Consider the following 15,533-nt stretch of genomic DNA (forward strand, 5'->3'; position numbering starts at 1 on the left):
GGGATGAGGGAACTGTCTGAGTGTTCCAGTCAGGCAGCTGGATTTTGGACCCAATCTATGAAATATTAGAAACATGGGTGTAGTCATATATGAAACCTCTAATTAAATCAACAAAAAATATATAGTTTGAGATGGATGCTGAAGTTATGGGCTTATGGTCTGAATATCAACCTTTCCGCCCTGCTAAGTAACCCCTTTGCTAAGGTTCAGTTGAGGTCCTCTGGGACCACCAGCAACAAAGGCTTGAGGTCTGCAACGTCATCTTTCCAATTCACCAGCAGTAAGTAGCATCCTGCTTTGGAACTCCTGCTGCTCCCCAGAGATCATCGAGCAAAATTGGAGAACAAGACGAGGAAACCTAATGTGCAATATTGTCAGATTTCTCTTTTCTCAGCAACCCAAAGGAGCAGATGGTTTGCAGTCTGAACCACGTTGCTTCTTCCAAACATTTGCACTCATTTTCAATATTAGAGCAGAGTTCTGTTTCACTCTGGCAAATGGTTTTTGCTCCACGGATGTTTCTGCTTAACTGTAATACAATGATATGGATAACTGCAGAGTGAAGTCATCAGATGGATGGAGAAATTCAGAATCCTACCTTGTATAACTTTCTCTCAACCTAACTGACTTTACAAAAGAGAAAGAAACAACCTTTAGAGAAGGTGGAGAGATGGCAAACCTAAGGAGAATCCCCAAAGACAATGCATTATGTAGGAGCCCCGGTGGCCTAGTGGTTAGAATGCAGCATTGCAGGCTAGCTCTGCCCACAGTCTGAAGTTCGATCCTGACGGGGGCTCAAGGTTGACTCAGCCTTCCATCCTTCAGAAAAACAAGGACCCAGATTGTTGGGAACAATATGCTAACTCTGCCTGGGGTTTTTTTTTTGTGGGGGGGAACACATGGGAAAAATAGTGCCGTTGATTGCACAATTGCGATGCCATCTTGACTTTTGGGCCACGGCCTGCAGACTCCTTGTTTCTATGTCTGAACTTTGAATTCTCAGTTAATTCTGAATTGAACTGAACATGCCCCGTTTTTGTTCTTTTGAAAAGAATCTGGATGAGCCACACTTGAAGGAATTTGGAGATGTTTGAGCAATGGAGTCCTGGTGCTCACTGTTATTTAGAGCATTTCACCTCTCGGGGTAGCAGAGACCACTGCCTCCTCCATCATCACATCCCACTGCTTCTTTTCTGTCTTCAGTATGCGTTACTCACTAAGCCTGTAGTAGCCTGTTCTGTATTTAACAATATTTAATGAACCTCATTGTTAGGGAATCACCACAGTTCAAAGAAGCAGGCACATTTAAATGCGTAGGCAGAGAAATGGAAGGAAATGGGAGGAACGTGTGTGCACTTGAATGGACGTCTCATCGCATCCAGGCAAGACAGAGAATGATCAATTTTTAAAAAATGCTTCAGAAAATTAGGACCATCCCTAGTCGATTATATCAGAACAGGAAATTCTTACAGCCGTCTGTTTGAAAATAAGCCCCGTTGAGTTTAAAGAGACGGTCCTCCCAAGCAGAGGTGGGGTAAAATGCAAAGATACTTCCAGGCTTTCCACCTTCAGTCCTGCAAAAGTCAGGGTCAAGCACCCCCCAGCCTCCTCGTATTTCCAGATCTTTTAGATTCAAGAATACCGTAGCTAGTCCACAACTTACAATCACTCATTCAGCAACAATTTGAATTTACAAGGGCACAGGAAAAAAATGACTTGCATCCGGTCCTCACACATACATCGCAGCATCCCCACAGCCACGTTATCAAGATTTTGGGGCTTGTCAACTGGCGGGTTTTTCCACCAGTTGCCGCGTCCCAGGTCACATGATCGGCATCCGCAACCTTCCTAGGTGGCTTCCCACAGGCAGAGCCAATGGGGGAGGCCAGATTTGCTTAGCAATTGCACGATTCACTTAACAACGTCAGCGATTGGCAAAACAAGGTTGTAAAATTGGATGAGATTCACTTAACAACCGCCTGGCTTAGCAGTGGAGATTCTGGCCCCAACTGTCGTCAATAAGAGGAGGACCACTTATGAATGATCCCAGCCATGTTTCCATAGCTGAACCCAGAGCTTGGAAGAGCCAGCTACCTCTCCGCACTTCGTTCATAGCTGAGCATGGGGAACCACCAGCCACTGAATAATAGCTTTCCCTTCGTGGCAGGGAGAAATGTCCATTATAAATCATTTGCAACTTCCTGAGATTAGAAATGGGGATTCTTCTCCCCTCCCTCTCCTCCCCTCCCCCCCCCCCCCCCCCCCCCCCCCCCCCCCCCCCCCCCCCCCCCCCCCCCCCCCCCCCCGGAGAACTGCTCCTTAGTCTGGTGGAATCAACCAATCTTGAAAACTCAACATGTAGAAGGTGAAGACAGACACACAATTGTGATAAATGGATAAGGCAAAATAATATTGCACCCACACATTATGAATCTGCATAAACAAATGGTCAAAACTCATGTTTTACATAGAGACATTGTCAAGGCATAAAATCAGAGCTTTTTTTTTTTAAAAAAAAGAAAGATTACATAATGTTATTATTACTATTTCTTAGTTGGGGGGGGGATTGTTGAAGATCTTCTGCACTAAAGCCAGAGATCCAAATTTACATTTCATTTCCACTTGTTGAGAGAGTTCAATTTCCAGTGTAAAATCATATTTGTGTCTGTTCAGAAGTAAGTATAGTGATTTCTATGAAGCTTATTCATACAAAATTATAGGCTGAAAGTAATAAGTTATTTATTCATTTTCTTCATTTAAAATTTTCACCCCTAACCTTCCATTTGCCTGCTCAAAATGATTAACAAAATCAAAGCTGCATGAAGGAATGCTGCTAAATCAATACAGCAAATCAAAGGCTGGAAATTGAGGGTGCCAATGGCAGGTATGGTGAAGGAAAGGTCATTTTCAGCCCCTCCATCTGTTATGGGGGTGTTGGATTTATAAAAGGTTAATATTGATCCCTAGTGTTTGTTTAAAAATTTGGGGAGGGAGACTCTGAGAAGAAAGAAAGAAAGAAAGAAAGAAAGAAAGAAAGAAAGAAAGAAAGAAAGAAAGAAAGAAAGAAAGAAAGAAAGAAAGAAAGTAAGAAGGAAGGAAGGAAGGAAGGAAGGAAGGAAGGAAGGAAGGAAGAAAGAAAGAAAGAAAGAAAGAAAGAAAGAAAGAAAGAAAGAAAGAAAGAAAGAAAGAAAGAAAGAAAGAAAGAAAGAATCCAGACTATGTTTCCCTGTGTCACTAGTGTGTGGAACATTGCCACTAATCCCCGAAAAACAAACAGAAACGTGTTGTTGCAGAAAATCCCCCCGGGTAGCAATAGGTCAGAGAAATCTCAGCGGAGTCTCCTGCTGAGGGCTCCTGTTTGAACAGTAGTTAATATTACTGGGCCTGCAGAAAAGGCCTGGATCGATGGAGAAGAGAAAGCAAATAGCTGCTGCTGGTGGTGGAGGAGGAGAAACGCATGGTTGTTCCTGAATAAAAGTAAAAAGTGAGGTGGAAAGGCGAGAGTTTGCTGCTCAAAGGTCAGCAAGTGCAGAAGAGGGAGTTTGCTACCCTTTCGGAGGGCGTCCTGGGCGGCTCCCTCTGCCAAACCTTGTGAGGGTCTTTTCTCCACTCTGCCCCCCAAAGGGGTCCCCACTTGGCCCTCGTGGGCTCGGTTTCCCCCTCGCAGCTTCAGGCTGTGAGGAAGCTGTCCCGGCCATCCAGAAGAAGCATCCGGGTCCATCTTGCAGACAGACAAACAGCTTCTCCAACGTCAAGGCCCCGTCAATGTTGTGTCTGTGCACATCACACCGGGTTGCCACAATCTAATATTTTCTCGGCTGCCTTGGGAAGTTTTTCCAAGCCTGGAAATTATATGCTTTTTATTTCAGCTGAACTTGTTCTCTGCCTTAGCCGAGGTTGGCTTTTCTATGCGTTGGGACATTAGAGGGGGAAAAAAATCCAGGCAATAAGGTAAAGATTACCTCAAGTTGAGCTTTGCTCCTGATGAATCGATCCATACCTGGACAGAATTCCCAGGATGTTTTTGTATTCCAGCCCCCTTGTTCAGCCCCCTCTTTTTACACGTATCTTGTGTGCCACTTTGACATTTATCTACGCCTTCAGATTCATCACAGGCCAAACACGGTTAGGGCTGCCACCCTGACTTTTGTGACCATGCCCTGGGGGCATCTCTGCCCATGAAAATAAATAAGCTTGACTCTCCTTTTTTCCTATATCAGCCAAGGTTGGCTATGTGTTAAGTTAGACTTCACACCTCCGAAGAGCTTTGATGGGCAGAGGTTTAATTAAGTTGCTGTCTGTCATCGGCTGGTTCGTTTCAGTTCAGAGAGCCCATCAACATCTCACCTCCATCTCTGGGTGTTTTCCAGATGTGGAAAATAAATAGCCGTGTTGGGCACTGTCTGTAACAACCCCAGAAGCAAAACCAGCAACAGCCATCAGCTTTGCAAAGCATTTTGTAGGCCTACCAAGCCCTCCTCAGTCACCTGAGGCAATTTGCTGCCCTAAGAAGGCTTTTATTTTTATTTGTGAAGCTGCTTTGATGGCGGGGGTTTGACTAACATTTCATGAAATGGAAATCGCCTTCCCAAACTTTGCATAGATCTATTCCAGACCCATCTCAGAACATGGAAGCTTGAGAATCCATGTTGTATTGTTTGCCCCTACTCCATTTCTCAGGCTTTCCATTTGAGTTGAATTAAATGTCAAGGGATAACATCATATCAGAATTTAGCCTTACAACTTTTTGAGAACTCTACATATGGTGTGTCTGAGGCACTAATATATGCTAATATATTCTAGGTAGAAAACCAGAAGCTGCTTTGGCAAGGAAAGAAACCATGGAGAACACAATTTAATATTAGTAATAATCAGTTTCCTGGATGCCCTGCTGACAATTATATTATATTCTAAAAAGTTAGCTAATTACTGTCTGAGTGTATAACATTCTTGAAATATTTTCAGGAAATATAGAAATAGTGTATCTGTTACCAAGGATAGTTCAGCAGCCAGAAGGATTGCTCTGTGTGTGTGTGTGTTTGTGTGCATGTGCTTTTGTGTTCCGAGTGTGTGTGTGAAAACAGTCAAGGTGAGGGCCATGGTTGTACAATGGCTCCTTTTCTTGAAGGGGCAGGGCTCCAATTGCACGGTTATTAAGGCCGCCATCTTGATGTCCTTGCCAGATGTTCTTCTTTCTGTGGGAAAAGCGGGGGACACCCCCGTCCTATCCTGTTAGCAACAAGAGCCCCTCGGGGTTCGTCCCTCTGAGGCCTGCATCGGAGTTGCTCTTCTGGTGCTTTTGTTATGGTCCAGCTCAGGTTATGCCGGCCTGTCTTGTACCACAACAGGAATGGCGCCTGTATGGGCAAGGTAATTCCTGATAAACTTTTGAGATGGAGGAATTACTTTTGCAGTTAAATACACAACAGGCATTCTGTGACCTTGTCAAAGTTTTATACCTAATTACCAGTTGCACTTGAAGTTCATCCGATTGTGTCAGAGGCCTCAGAAATCATTCACACTGGCGACACAGCCAGGCTGAAAGCTTTGCGACTCCTTTCCTGAGGAACTAGGCCTACCCATAATAAAAATGCATTTAGGGTGGGAATTAATTTGTCAGCTGGAGTACAGCTATTTTTCAGCTACTGATTTCCTTATTTGACTAGACATAATAAATGGATCACAGAATAGTTTATTTTCTTGAAAGTAATGTTAATCTGCAGCCCTTGTGTATTTTGAGATAATAAATCTTTCTGTAAAATACAGCTCAGTACTTGAATGTTGCATAATGTTGCTCTCCCAGAGAGCTTCCAGATTTGCTGCACATTTGCCTGGTGCAGTGTGAGGTCAATGTGTCTGCTGTGCTGTGTGGTTGCCTTGCAAATCACACCCCCTGTGTTTTGGTTAAAGAACATATGATTTACTAAATAGGACAGAAGTTGAGGTAAAGACAAGCAGAGGAAAGATGCTACCCCTGTCACTGTGAATTGTAATTCTATTATTTAGCATTTTCCGCCCGGTCTGATCAAGAGATGGACCAGGGGGTCAGACCCACCACCCACAATCGCGGGGCATGGATTGGAGCAGTACCGCAATTACAGGCAAATACCAGGTCATTTTGAGAAGCAAGTCAACTTAAATGGGTGGGCTTATATTGTAGGACATTAGCCAATGAGAATTTTCCATTTCTATTTCTTCTGGAAATACATTTTGTCCCAATTGCAGTTCTCTTTGATTTCTATGTACAGGTAGTCTTCAACCTACGACCACAATTGAGCCTAAATTTCTGTTGCTAAGCAAGACAGTTGTTAGGTGAGTTTTGCCCCATTTTACAACCTTTATTGCCACAACTGTTAAGTGAATCACTGCAATTGTTAAGTTAGCATCATGGTTGTTAAATAAATCTGATTTCCCAATTTTTATTTTTATTTGCTTGTCAGGAGGTCACGAAAGATGATCACATGACCCCAGGATGCCACAACCGTCGTAGACAAATGCCACTTGCCAAGCATCTGGATTTTGACCTCGTGACCCCAGGGATGCTACGACGGTCTTAAGTGTGAAAAATGGTCATAAGTCACTTTTTTCAGTGCTGTTGTAACTTTGGTCACTAAACAGATGGTTGTAAATTCGGGACTATCTGTACCCCCAAACAACAATGTCCACACACTTTTTAAAAAAAGACCAAAGATATTGCAAGGTCACCCTTCCAATAACCGACCGAGAGAGAGACCTGAGAATGGCCAGAGGACACAAAGGTCCACAGCCGGGGGGGGCTCGGCTTATGGCAGGCTCCACCCTCAACCCCGTCACTGCGAGGTCCCCCTTGTCAGCGTTTGCGTCATGACACATGATTGCACATCTTCAGACGCTGCAAAAAGATTTCCTGTTCCTTGCTTGCTGGCAAAAAAACCCCCAAAAACTAAACTGGCCAGTCACTCCTAGCTGGCTTGTTTTCAGACCTTAATTGCCAAAACCCAGCCAAGAATCGCCTTTTGCTACAAATGTGTTTTTTGCCTACAAGATAAAAAACATACAAACAAACAAAGCTCCAACCTAAAGTTTATTTTGGTCTATTTTGTGCTACCCTCTGCTTGGGTGTTTTAACATTTTCTAGGAATATAGTTATGGGTGTTAAACTGATTGGCTATACCAGAATGCTCGTGCCGGCAGTCCTCTCGTAATTTGGGCAACGGCAAAGGAGGAAATGAAACTCCTGAATGGTGACAGAGGTCCTAAAATGAAGGACAATGTGCCCTGGGTCACACTTGTACCCTTCTCCCTGATAGGGTAGGCTCCTGGCTGGCTGCTGTTGCTCTAATATTATTAGAGTATATTAGCTACATTACAACCCATCATACAACCCCTTAGGGTTATCGCATAGGGCACCACTGTCAATTACAGAGGTATAAATAATCAGGAAGGAGAAGACATCCAGTCCTGAACACTAAGAGTGGGAAAGAACAGGTCTTGACATATCTGGCTTATTTTGCTGGGGAAGACTTTTGCAGCTCCAGTTCAAGTCACAACACAGCCAAGCGCCCCGAAGGCAATCCTCCTGCACCCGGCAGAGTTCAGGCCGTGTGGCCTAATTAACCCCCGAAGGGCTGAAGAAAGCCGTTAAGGGAATCCCACAATGGCCTGACGTGAGCTTGGGCGAAGAGGAAGAGAGTCCATCTGGACTCTTCTACTGGGGCTCTTGGATCCCCAAACGTGATGCTCATTCGTGTAAGTCGGGGACTGCCTGTATAGTCTGGCTGGGCAATAGGCAATAGGCAAGACCCATTTGGGGGGGTCTTGCTGATCCCACAATAAATGCTGGAACAGAGGCGTCCCAACAGAAAAGGTGCCGTGCAACGAGTAGCCATGAGGTTAGTGCTGCCGTTGAGCTGAGAACTCCAGGCAGTCAGAAATGAGGAGACCCTGTAAGACTTCCTTTCCGAACGGGCCTGGAGGAGGAGGAGGAGGAGGAGGAGGAGGAGGAAGAGGAGAGAGACCTCAATGGAATGTGGAGAGGCAGCTTCCTGGCTGACCTTGCGGCTCAACAAAGGCGCCCATGGGGTTCAGAGGGACGTGTCCCTTGAAACTCCAGCAGCCTGGAGGAAGGAAAAGCCTTCTGGAGGTGGCTGCAGCGATGCCCCTAGACGCCAGCCGGAATCTTGAGCTTTTTATTACCACACCCAGCCAAGGCCCCAGTGAGCTCCTCCCCCCCTCTCGCAGTAGCAAGTAACCTCCTTCTCTTTATCTTATCTCATCACCGAAAACATCACCCTGCGCTTGGCTTCTGTCTGCAGGCTACACAGTCAGCCTTTCTCCCCAGCCGCTAAGCCCTTGGACAATAATTCCACGGCCTATATTGCTTTCTGCTGATTTACAGCTTCAGAGCCATGGCAGAGTAGGACTCGGAGTTCTTCCATGCGATGGATCTTAGCATCTTTCTGGCAATCTGGCACCTGGTGGCAGAAACCATTTAGCTGCTGTGCATTCTGAGACACATCTCTGGAATTCGGGGATTGTGGTAATTTGGCACTGTCACACTTTGGCAAACTGAAAAAAACAAGGCTTGTTGTCTGTTGGCTTGCAACATAATTTGCCTTTGGTTTTATCTAAAAGGACCTTTTATCGCTTCTCACCCCACAATTTATATTATTCCCCCGCAGCTCCTGCACACTCCTGCTGGGATTTCCCCCTCAGTGCAATTTCCCAGCAATTTTGGATAGATTTCCAGATGGGGGAATTACACGGCTAGGTTCAGAGCAATGCCAAGACCAAAAAATGTTGCTCCAATTCGTATATTAGTGCATTAGTCAAGACTTGTCTGTACCAAGATGCAGATCAGTTTGATTCCTCTAAAGGTTTCAGTCACGTTTGATTATCCTTAGCTAAAGGGATGAATGGTATAATGTGGTAGAAGGAACCTTCTTAAGGAAGGACGTATCTCTAAAGCAAGTGCCGTCTTCAGCCTGATCCAACTCTTCCTGACCACGTGTCTTTGAGTGCCTGCACTTCAGTTTCCAGAATTTCTAGGCTGCTGAATGGCCAAGCTGGGATCCTGGAGACTGTAGCCCAATCCATAAGACACTTTGCTACCTTGGATTTAACCATTTCTTTCGGAAAATCAATCAATCAATCACAATATAACTGGAAGGGACCTTGGAGGTCTTCTAGTGCAACCCCCTGCTCAACCAGGAGACACTATACAATTTGAAACAAGTGGCTGTCCAGTCTCTTCTCCAGTGATGGAGCACCCACAACCTCTGGTGGCAAGCTGTTCCACTGGCTAATTGTCCTCACTGTCAGAAAGTTTCTCCTTAATTCCAGGTTGCTTCTCTCCTTAATTAGTTTCCATCCATTGCTTCTTGTCCTGCCCTCTGGTGCTTTGGAGAATAACCTGACCCCCTCTTCTTTGTGGCAGCCCCTCAAATACTGAAAGACCGCTATCATGTGACCCCCCTAGTCCTTCTTTTCTCTAGACTAGCCAAACCCAAGTCCTGCAGCCGTTCTTCATATTTTTGGGTCTCCAAGTTTTTAATCGTCTTAGTTCAGAATATGCCCCTCCCTTTGGATGGCAGCCATATTTGAAAAATCTCCTTATTTTAAAAAAAGGCTTCAATTCACTAAAGGAGCCCTGGGAGTGAGATCTGCTCATCCAAAGCCTCCTTGGTAGCCCCCCCCCCATCTGAAACATCCTCATGCACTGAATGAGTTTGTGGTGGATCAAAATCACCCCGAGAGCCCCGTCAGGACTGGAAGGGCCAGTCCGGCTTTTTCAGAGATTAGGGACCCACAGAGGTGCATGTAAAAAGGGCAGGTGTTGGATCCACGGTTGTGGTCATCCTCTTGACTTTTTCACCTCTCCTGTGGACACCTCTGCCAGATCTCACTCCACTCCTTGATCGGTCTCCAGAATGTAGCTGTTCCTGTGCTTTTTCTCACTGATCATTCATCAGCTGAGAATTCATGAAATGCACCAGGACAATAGAAGAGAATATTTGTAACTCAGAGCTGAATTGATGATGTTACGTAGTTAGGTAATGAAACATCTGCAAGCAAACAGCCAAGCTCAGAGAGCACCAAGGGCCCCCCACACACCCCAGGACACATTTAGAGTCTTGCCACATTATGTACACGCAAGATTACTTGAAGGACCTCCGGGACCTGCATGTGACCCACATATCCTTTGGTTCAGTTGTGTGCTAGAAGAGCCAGGTGGAAACTAATACTATTGTGTGTTTTATTTTAGAGCCATGATTTTCAAACTTAGCAACTTCAACATGCGTGGACTTCAATTCCCAGAATTCCCCAGCCAGCACATTGAAATCCACACATCTTCTAGTTGTCAAATTTGAAAAATGCTGTTTAGACTTATATGTTACACTACAACATTATACTTGATTGGAATACACCATTATATAAACTGCTGTTTTGTAACAACATTATAAAACAATTGTGCGTTTAATTATAAGGACATTAATAAAAATATCCCTCTGTATTTTCTTGTTGAAAAGTGCTTCCTTGCTTAAAGTTTCCCTGCAGAAAAACATTTTATTACTCGTCAACAGTAAGATATTTATAGGGACAAACATTCACAGCCTGGCCTTATGTGAATCAACTTCAGTACAATTCAAAATATACTTTCTTAGTACTTAGAAAACAACAGAGTGCGCTTCTGCCTCACGTTTAAAAATTATCCAGATTGTCCTCTTTTCTCTCTCTCTCTCTCTCAAATTATTTCCAGCTTTCTTAACATTCCCAATGTTTTTATTGGATTGAAAAGATATCCTCAAGGTAGCTTTCCCATAATGGAAATAAATATATTTCGCAATAAATAAGCATAACATTAACTTGACATTAATGGTATTTATCCACAGTTAAATATCAATGCCACTGGTATGTAATGTGAGACAAAGGAACGGGCCGAACCCTAGCATGAATAATAATTTTAAAGGTAAAATCATTTCTCATTTATCAAAACTGTCAAACTTGGTTTAAGATCTCTCTCTCTTCCTCCTTCGCTTTAATAAATGGAGCCAAAGAGTAAGGATATTAAAACCACTGCACAAATGCAGGTATAGAAGAAGGATATTGGTAGTCCTCAACTTATGACCATAACGGAGCCCAAAATTTCTATCACTAAGTGAGACATTTAGGTGAGTTTTGCCCCATTTTATGATCTTTCTTGCCACTTGCCACCGTGTTATTAAGTTAGTAACATGGTTGTAAAGTGAATCTGGCTTTGCTTGTCAGAAGATTACAAAAGGGGATCACGTGACCCCAAGGGGACGCTGCGACCGTCATAAATATAAGTCAGTTACCAAACATCCAAATTTTGATCACCTGGCCATGGGGATGCTGCAAAGGTCGTAAGTGTGAAAAGCAGCCATAAGTCACTTTTTTTCAGTGCCGTTGTAACTTTGAATGGTCACTAAATGAACTGTTGTAAACCGAGGACCACCCGTTTTATGTTATTGTGCAACTCTACATCCTGACGGTTTCAGTTTTTCTTTTTGAAAGCAAGGATCCAGCCACTCGAGTCGTATAAAAACAGAGAATGAAAAGACCAGGCATGAATCCAGATGCAAAGCAGTCCCAGAGGTTCAATTTTTTTCTGCACAAAATGGACGGTGAGAACGTGCAGCCACCAAATTCCAAATGTATTTAATCTTAATCTCTGCTCTGCCGCTTTCTCATATGTGGTGCAGGCGGGGCTCCTCCTTCATGAGGTCATGAAGGCCACAAACCAGGTTTTATCGCAGGCTGTCGCAGTGAGGGATGGAGGCAACCGAACCGATGCTTAAAAGGAACAAACAACAACCACCAAAAGACTGAATCCACATGCAGGGTTGAAGGTTAGCAATAATTTGTGGATAATTGTGCCATTAATAAAAAGTTCCTCATCTATTCTACTCTAAATGATACAGTAAGGATGTAAGGTATGAATAATATATAAATAATGGCAAAAAAACCCCAACCCTCCTAAATGTTTTCCCATTTATCTCCCTTAGAGCGGAAGATGGAATGTGATTTCTCACCCCACCAGGTTTGAAAAATAATTCCAAGCAGATGCAAACAGACTGCAATGCCCAGGCATCCTATTGTTTCTCATATCTGGTTTGCCACCGTATCGTCCCCTAATTCCTATTATTCCAAATATCCTTACCCTGGCAAAAAGGTGTTGACAGCTGTTGTATGAAGATGGGGTGGGCATTGTTTCTTCCTTAATTCTATATCTGGTGCTGTTTCGGTAAGGGAAGAAACCATACCCTAATTAAGGAACTTTCAAGAAAGTAACCCACCCCAAGACTGGAATGGGCAGCTGCCACAGAGAAACAGCTAGCAGACCCCACTCTCCCCTGCCCGGATGGAGTTCCCTAGTCTGACAACCAGGTGTTTGGAGGAAACCAGCCAAGCTCAGGTAACACCAAGGACCCAACAGTTCAACCTTGAGCTACATCAATTCTCTACCTTTAGGGCAGGGATGCCCACAGAGGTGTGGGACTTAAGAGAGTCAAGATGTGATAGCAATAGCACTTAGACTTATATACCGCTTCTCGGTGCTTGGCAGCCCTCTCTAAGCAGTTTGCAGAGTCAGCCTATGCCCCCCCCCCAACAATCTGGGTCCCCATTTTTACCGACCTCGGAAGGATGGAAGGCTGAGTCGACCTTGAGCTGGTGAGATTTGCTGAACTGCTGGCAGTTGGCAGTCAGCAGAATTCGCCTGCAGTGCTGCATAGTAACCACTGCGCCACCACAGCTCTTCAATGCAGCTGCAACCATGTCATCAAGCCCTGCCTCTTTTTCTACATGTATCACACATGCATTGAACATACAAAGGGAGAGGGGTGGGGTTGTTCAGTTGCCACCAACATTTTAACTCTCTCGATTCTTTCCCACAAAGGCCCCTGTGCGGAGTCCAAAATCTGGGAATCATTACACCCGATATTGAAATTGCGAGGATTTTCAGACCAGTCGTATTAGCTGGTTGGGCAACTGCAGTTAAGGAACCACGATTTCTAGTGCTTCCTGCCAGCTTCCCACAATTGATGTCAGTGGAGAAGCCTACAGGAAGTCAGAAATTGCTCCGAGTCCCACTGCATTTTTGCCCGTCTGTGATCATGCTGATTCTCTGTTTAGGTAAGGAAAGATCTCTGAAACGAATATGCTATTTTTGTCTTACGTCTTTCGTTATCCTGCTACAGAATAATAATGGGAGAAATTAAAAGGTTTTTGCAGTGGCCTATCATAAATATGAATTGATACCTTTTCAGCCTTGGATATGAGATTGTTACATCCGGGAAGTTTGTTGAGTGGTAACTCACTGTGATCAATCTCTAATTTTGTAAAACTGATCTAACTAAGCATGCATATATTGTACTGGATCCAGGAATCGTCTCTACTTATCTATAAGTAAGTAAGTAAGTAAGTAAGTAAGTAAGTAAGTAAGTAAGTAAGTAAGTAAGTAAGTAAGTAAGTAAGTAAGTAAGTAAGTAGAGAAGGAAGGAAGGAAGGAAGGAAGGAAGGAAGGAAGGAAGGAAGGAAGGAAGGAAGGAAGGAAGGAAGGAAGGAAGGAAGGAAGGAGGGAGAGGCAGAGAAGAAAACACAGTGTGTTGTGTGTTTTAAAAAATGACTTTTAAAAAAAACAAACCTACTGTGGAAAGAAAGGCAGAAGACAAGATTGCAAAATACACAGCATTGCTTTACAGAGAGCCTTACCTACTCGAAGCTCTTGACCGAAGACGGTCTTCTCTCCCAGTGCCGAGCAGTTCCACCGGCCATACCGGAACTGGTACTGACATTCATTGATTCCCATCTGGGCCCCTTCTCCAATGACTATGATGGCATCAGGGCGGCTCTGGCAAATGGCTCGTTGCCGGGGGGCCAGGCCTGGGATCTTGTTGCAGATGATGTTTGCCCCCAAGGCCACCACCGAGGACAAGGCTCTGGGGAAAAGCAGAGGAGCAGCGTGAGGAGGGCTCAGGGAAGCCGTTCCTTCTGTTTCCTCGCTAGAGAAGCTGGCTGGCGAAGGCGATGGCCCACAGTAGGAGGGGACGGGCTGTAAAATGGCTCCTATAATTACGCTCACTTATCTCAACCTCTTCGCTCTGGCAGTTGAGCTGGAGACCTTGTGTGACTTTCCATAATGCCTGGTTCTCTTGGACCAGACTTAGCACGAGTGCCATCTGTCTCACAAAATGTTGGCACTTTCATAAAACAAGGAAGTGAGGAGGTGCGAGAAACAGGTATTAAACTTAGATTTGGATTTTTGGAAACCGTCATAGCTGAAGTTCACGTTGAGTATGGAGGGGTTTGGCTGAGCCTGGCTGCAGAATGCAGGACGACTGCAGTTCGTCCCTTCTAATTTTAAACCACAGCACAAAAAAAAGAAAAAAAAGAAAAAAGCAGGGAATGACTTTATTTGACCAACATTCATGCTCATTATTATAAACATGAAGTGGTGAATGATTAATAGGAGCTCGTAGGCATAAATTTCAGAGTCAGATTCTTCAGACCTGGAAAATGGTTTGCAGCAGTCCAGAAAAGTATCCCAAATGTTTAGTCAAAGAAGCATTTTCAGTAATTGCAACGGACACATTTATAATTTTCATTAAACCCTCTGCATACTGTGGTACATTGTCCCAGGCATGAACAGACCCAAAACGGCATTCAGATTCTTGGCTCCCAGCGGGATCCCTCCTCAGTTCATTTACCTCCAATTTATAAGGCTGTGGGTCTGAATCCCACAATGCTCCTGGCAAAGGGGAAGCAAATTCTTGGAAACAAGATGCTGGGCTAGCAGGACTCTTCTGCTGATTAAGCAGGGCTACAGTTTGGTTCCTTGTGATGAAGCAGACTTTTGTGTCATCCTAGCAAGGACTTGAATCAGCAAAAACACAGTGCCTGACAAAACTGAGGAAAGGAGAGGAAGGGAGACACAACTGATATGGCGGATATACAGGACCAAGGAGGTTGTGGGAATGTCCACAGATGAGTTACAGACTGTCACGAGGGACAGTGAAGATACTATTCCAAGAGTTTAAAAGCCTCAGGACTTGGCTGAAAGCTAAGGAGAGGCAAAAATCTCCCGTCCTTAGAAGTATCCGAGATGAATCCCTGCTGAAGTGACAGTAGGTGTAATAGACAGAAGGATTGTCACTATGCTGGACACTTTATTACCATCAAGTAGATAGGAAGGTCTGCAAGAACTTGTTTCATGTTGACTATCTTTTCATTTTCATAACAGAATCTCTCTGGACCTAAGATTTCTCTGCCTTTGGCTCTTACACCTCCCTCCCACCCAGCCTCCCAACCTCTAAAGCACATCCAGTTCTCATCTTCCTACCTAATTTCAGTGATTAGCAGAGAATAAATGTTGTGACTTCTTTATACAAGCGGATCAAATGCCAAAACATCACAGCTCTGTACAAAACATAACTGCACTGCCTTTCTTAGTGACGAATGTGATGCAAACATAATATTTGCTGATTAACCCTCTTAATAAGAAATGCCAACGGAGAACACTTCAAGATGGCTCA

General features: G+C 44.3%; 1 protein-coding gene across 1 annotated transcript in view; it reads right to left on the reverse strand.

Annotated features, from left to right (window-relative positions):
• Nucleotides 1-14,069, reverse strand: part of WNT7B (Wnt family member 7B) — a 22,660-nt gene extending 8,591 nt beyond the window's left edge. Inside the window, exon 1 of the mRNA XM_015815465.1 lies at nt 13,714-14,069. Coding sequence (XP_015670951.1) covers nt 13,714-13,810 — 97 coding nt within the window. The 5' untranslated portion in view covers nt 13,811-14,069. The remainder of the gene's footprint in view (nt 1-13,713) is intronic.
• Nucleotides 14,070-15,533: the final 1,464 nt, after the last annotated feature.

Source organism: Protobothrops mucrosquamatus, unplaced genomic scaffold (assembly GCF_001527695.2).
Source record: "Protobothrops mucrosquamatus isolate PMUCROS unplaced genomic scaffold, P.Mucros_1.0 scaffold343, whole genome shotgun sequence".
Taxonomy (NCBI): Eukaryota; Metazoa; Chordata; class Lepidosauria; order Squamata; family Viperidae; genus Protobothrops; species Protobothrops mucrosquamatus.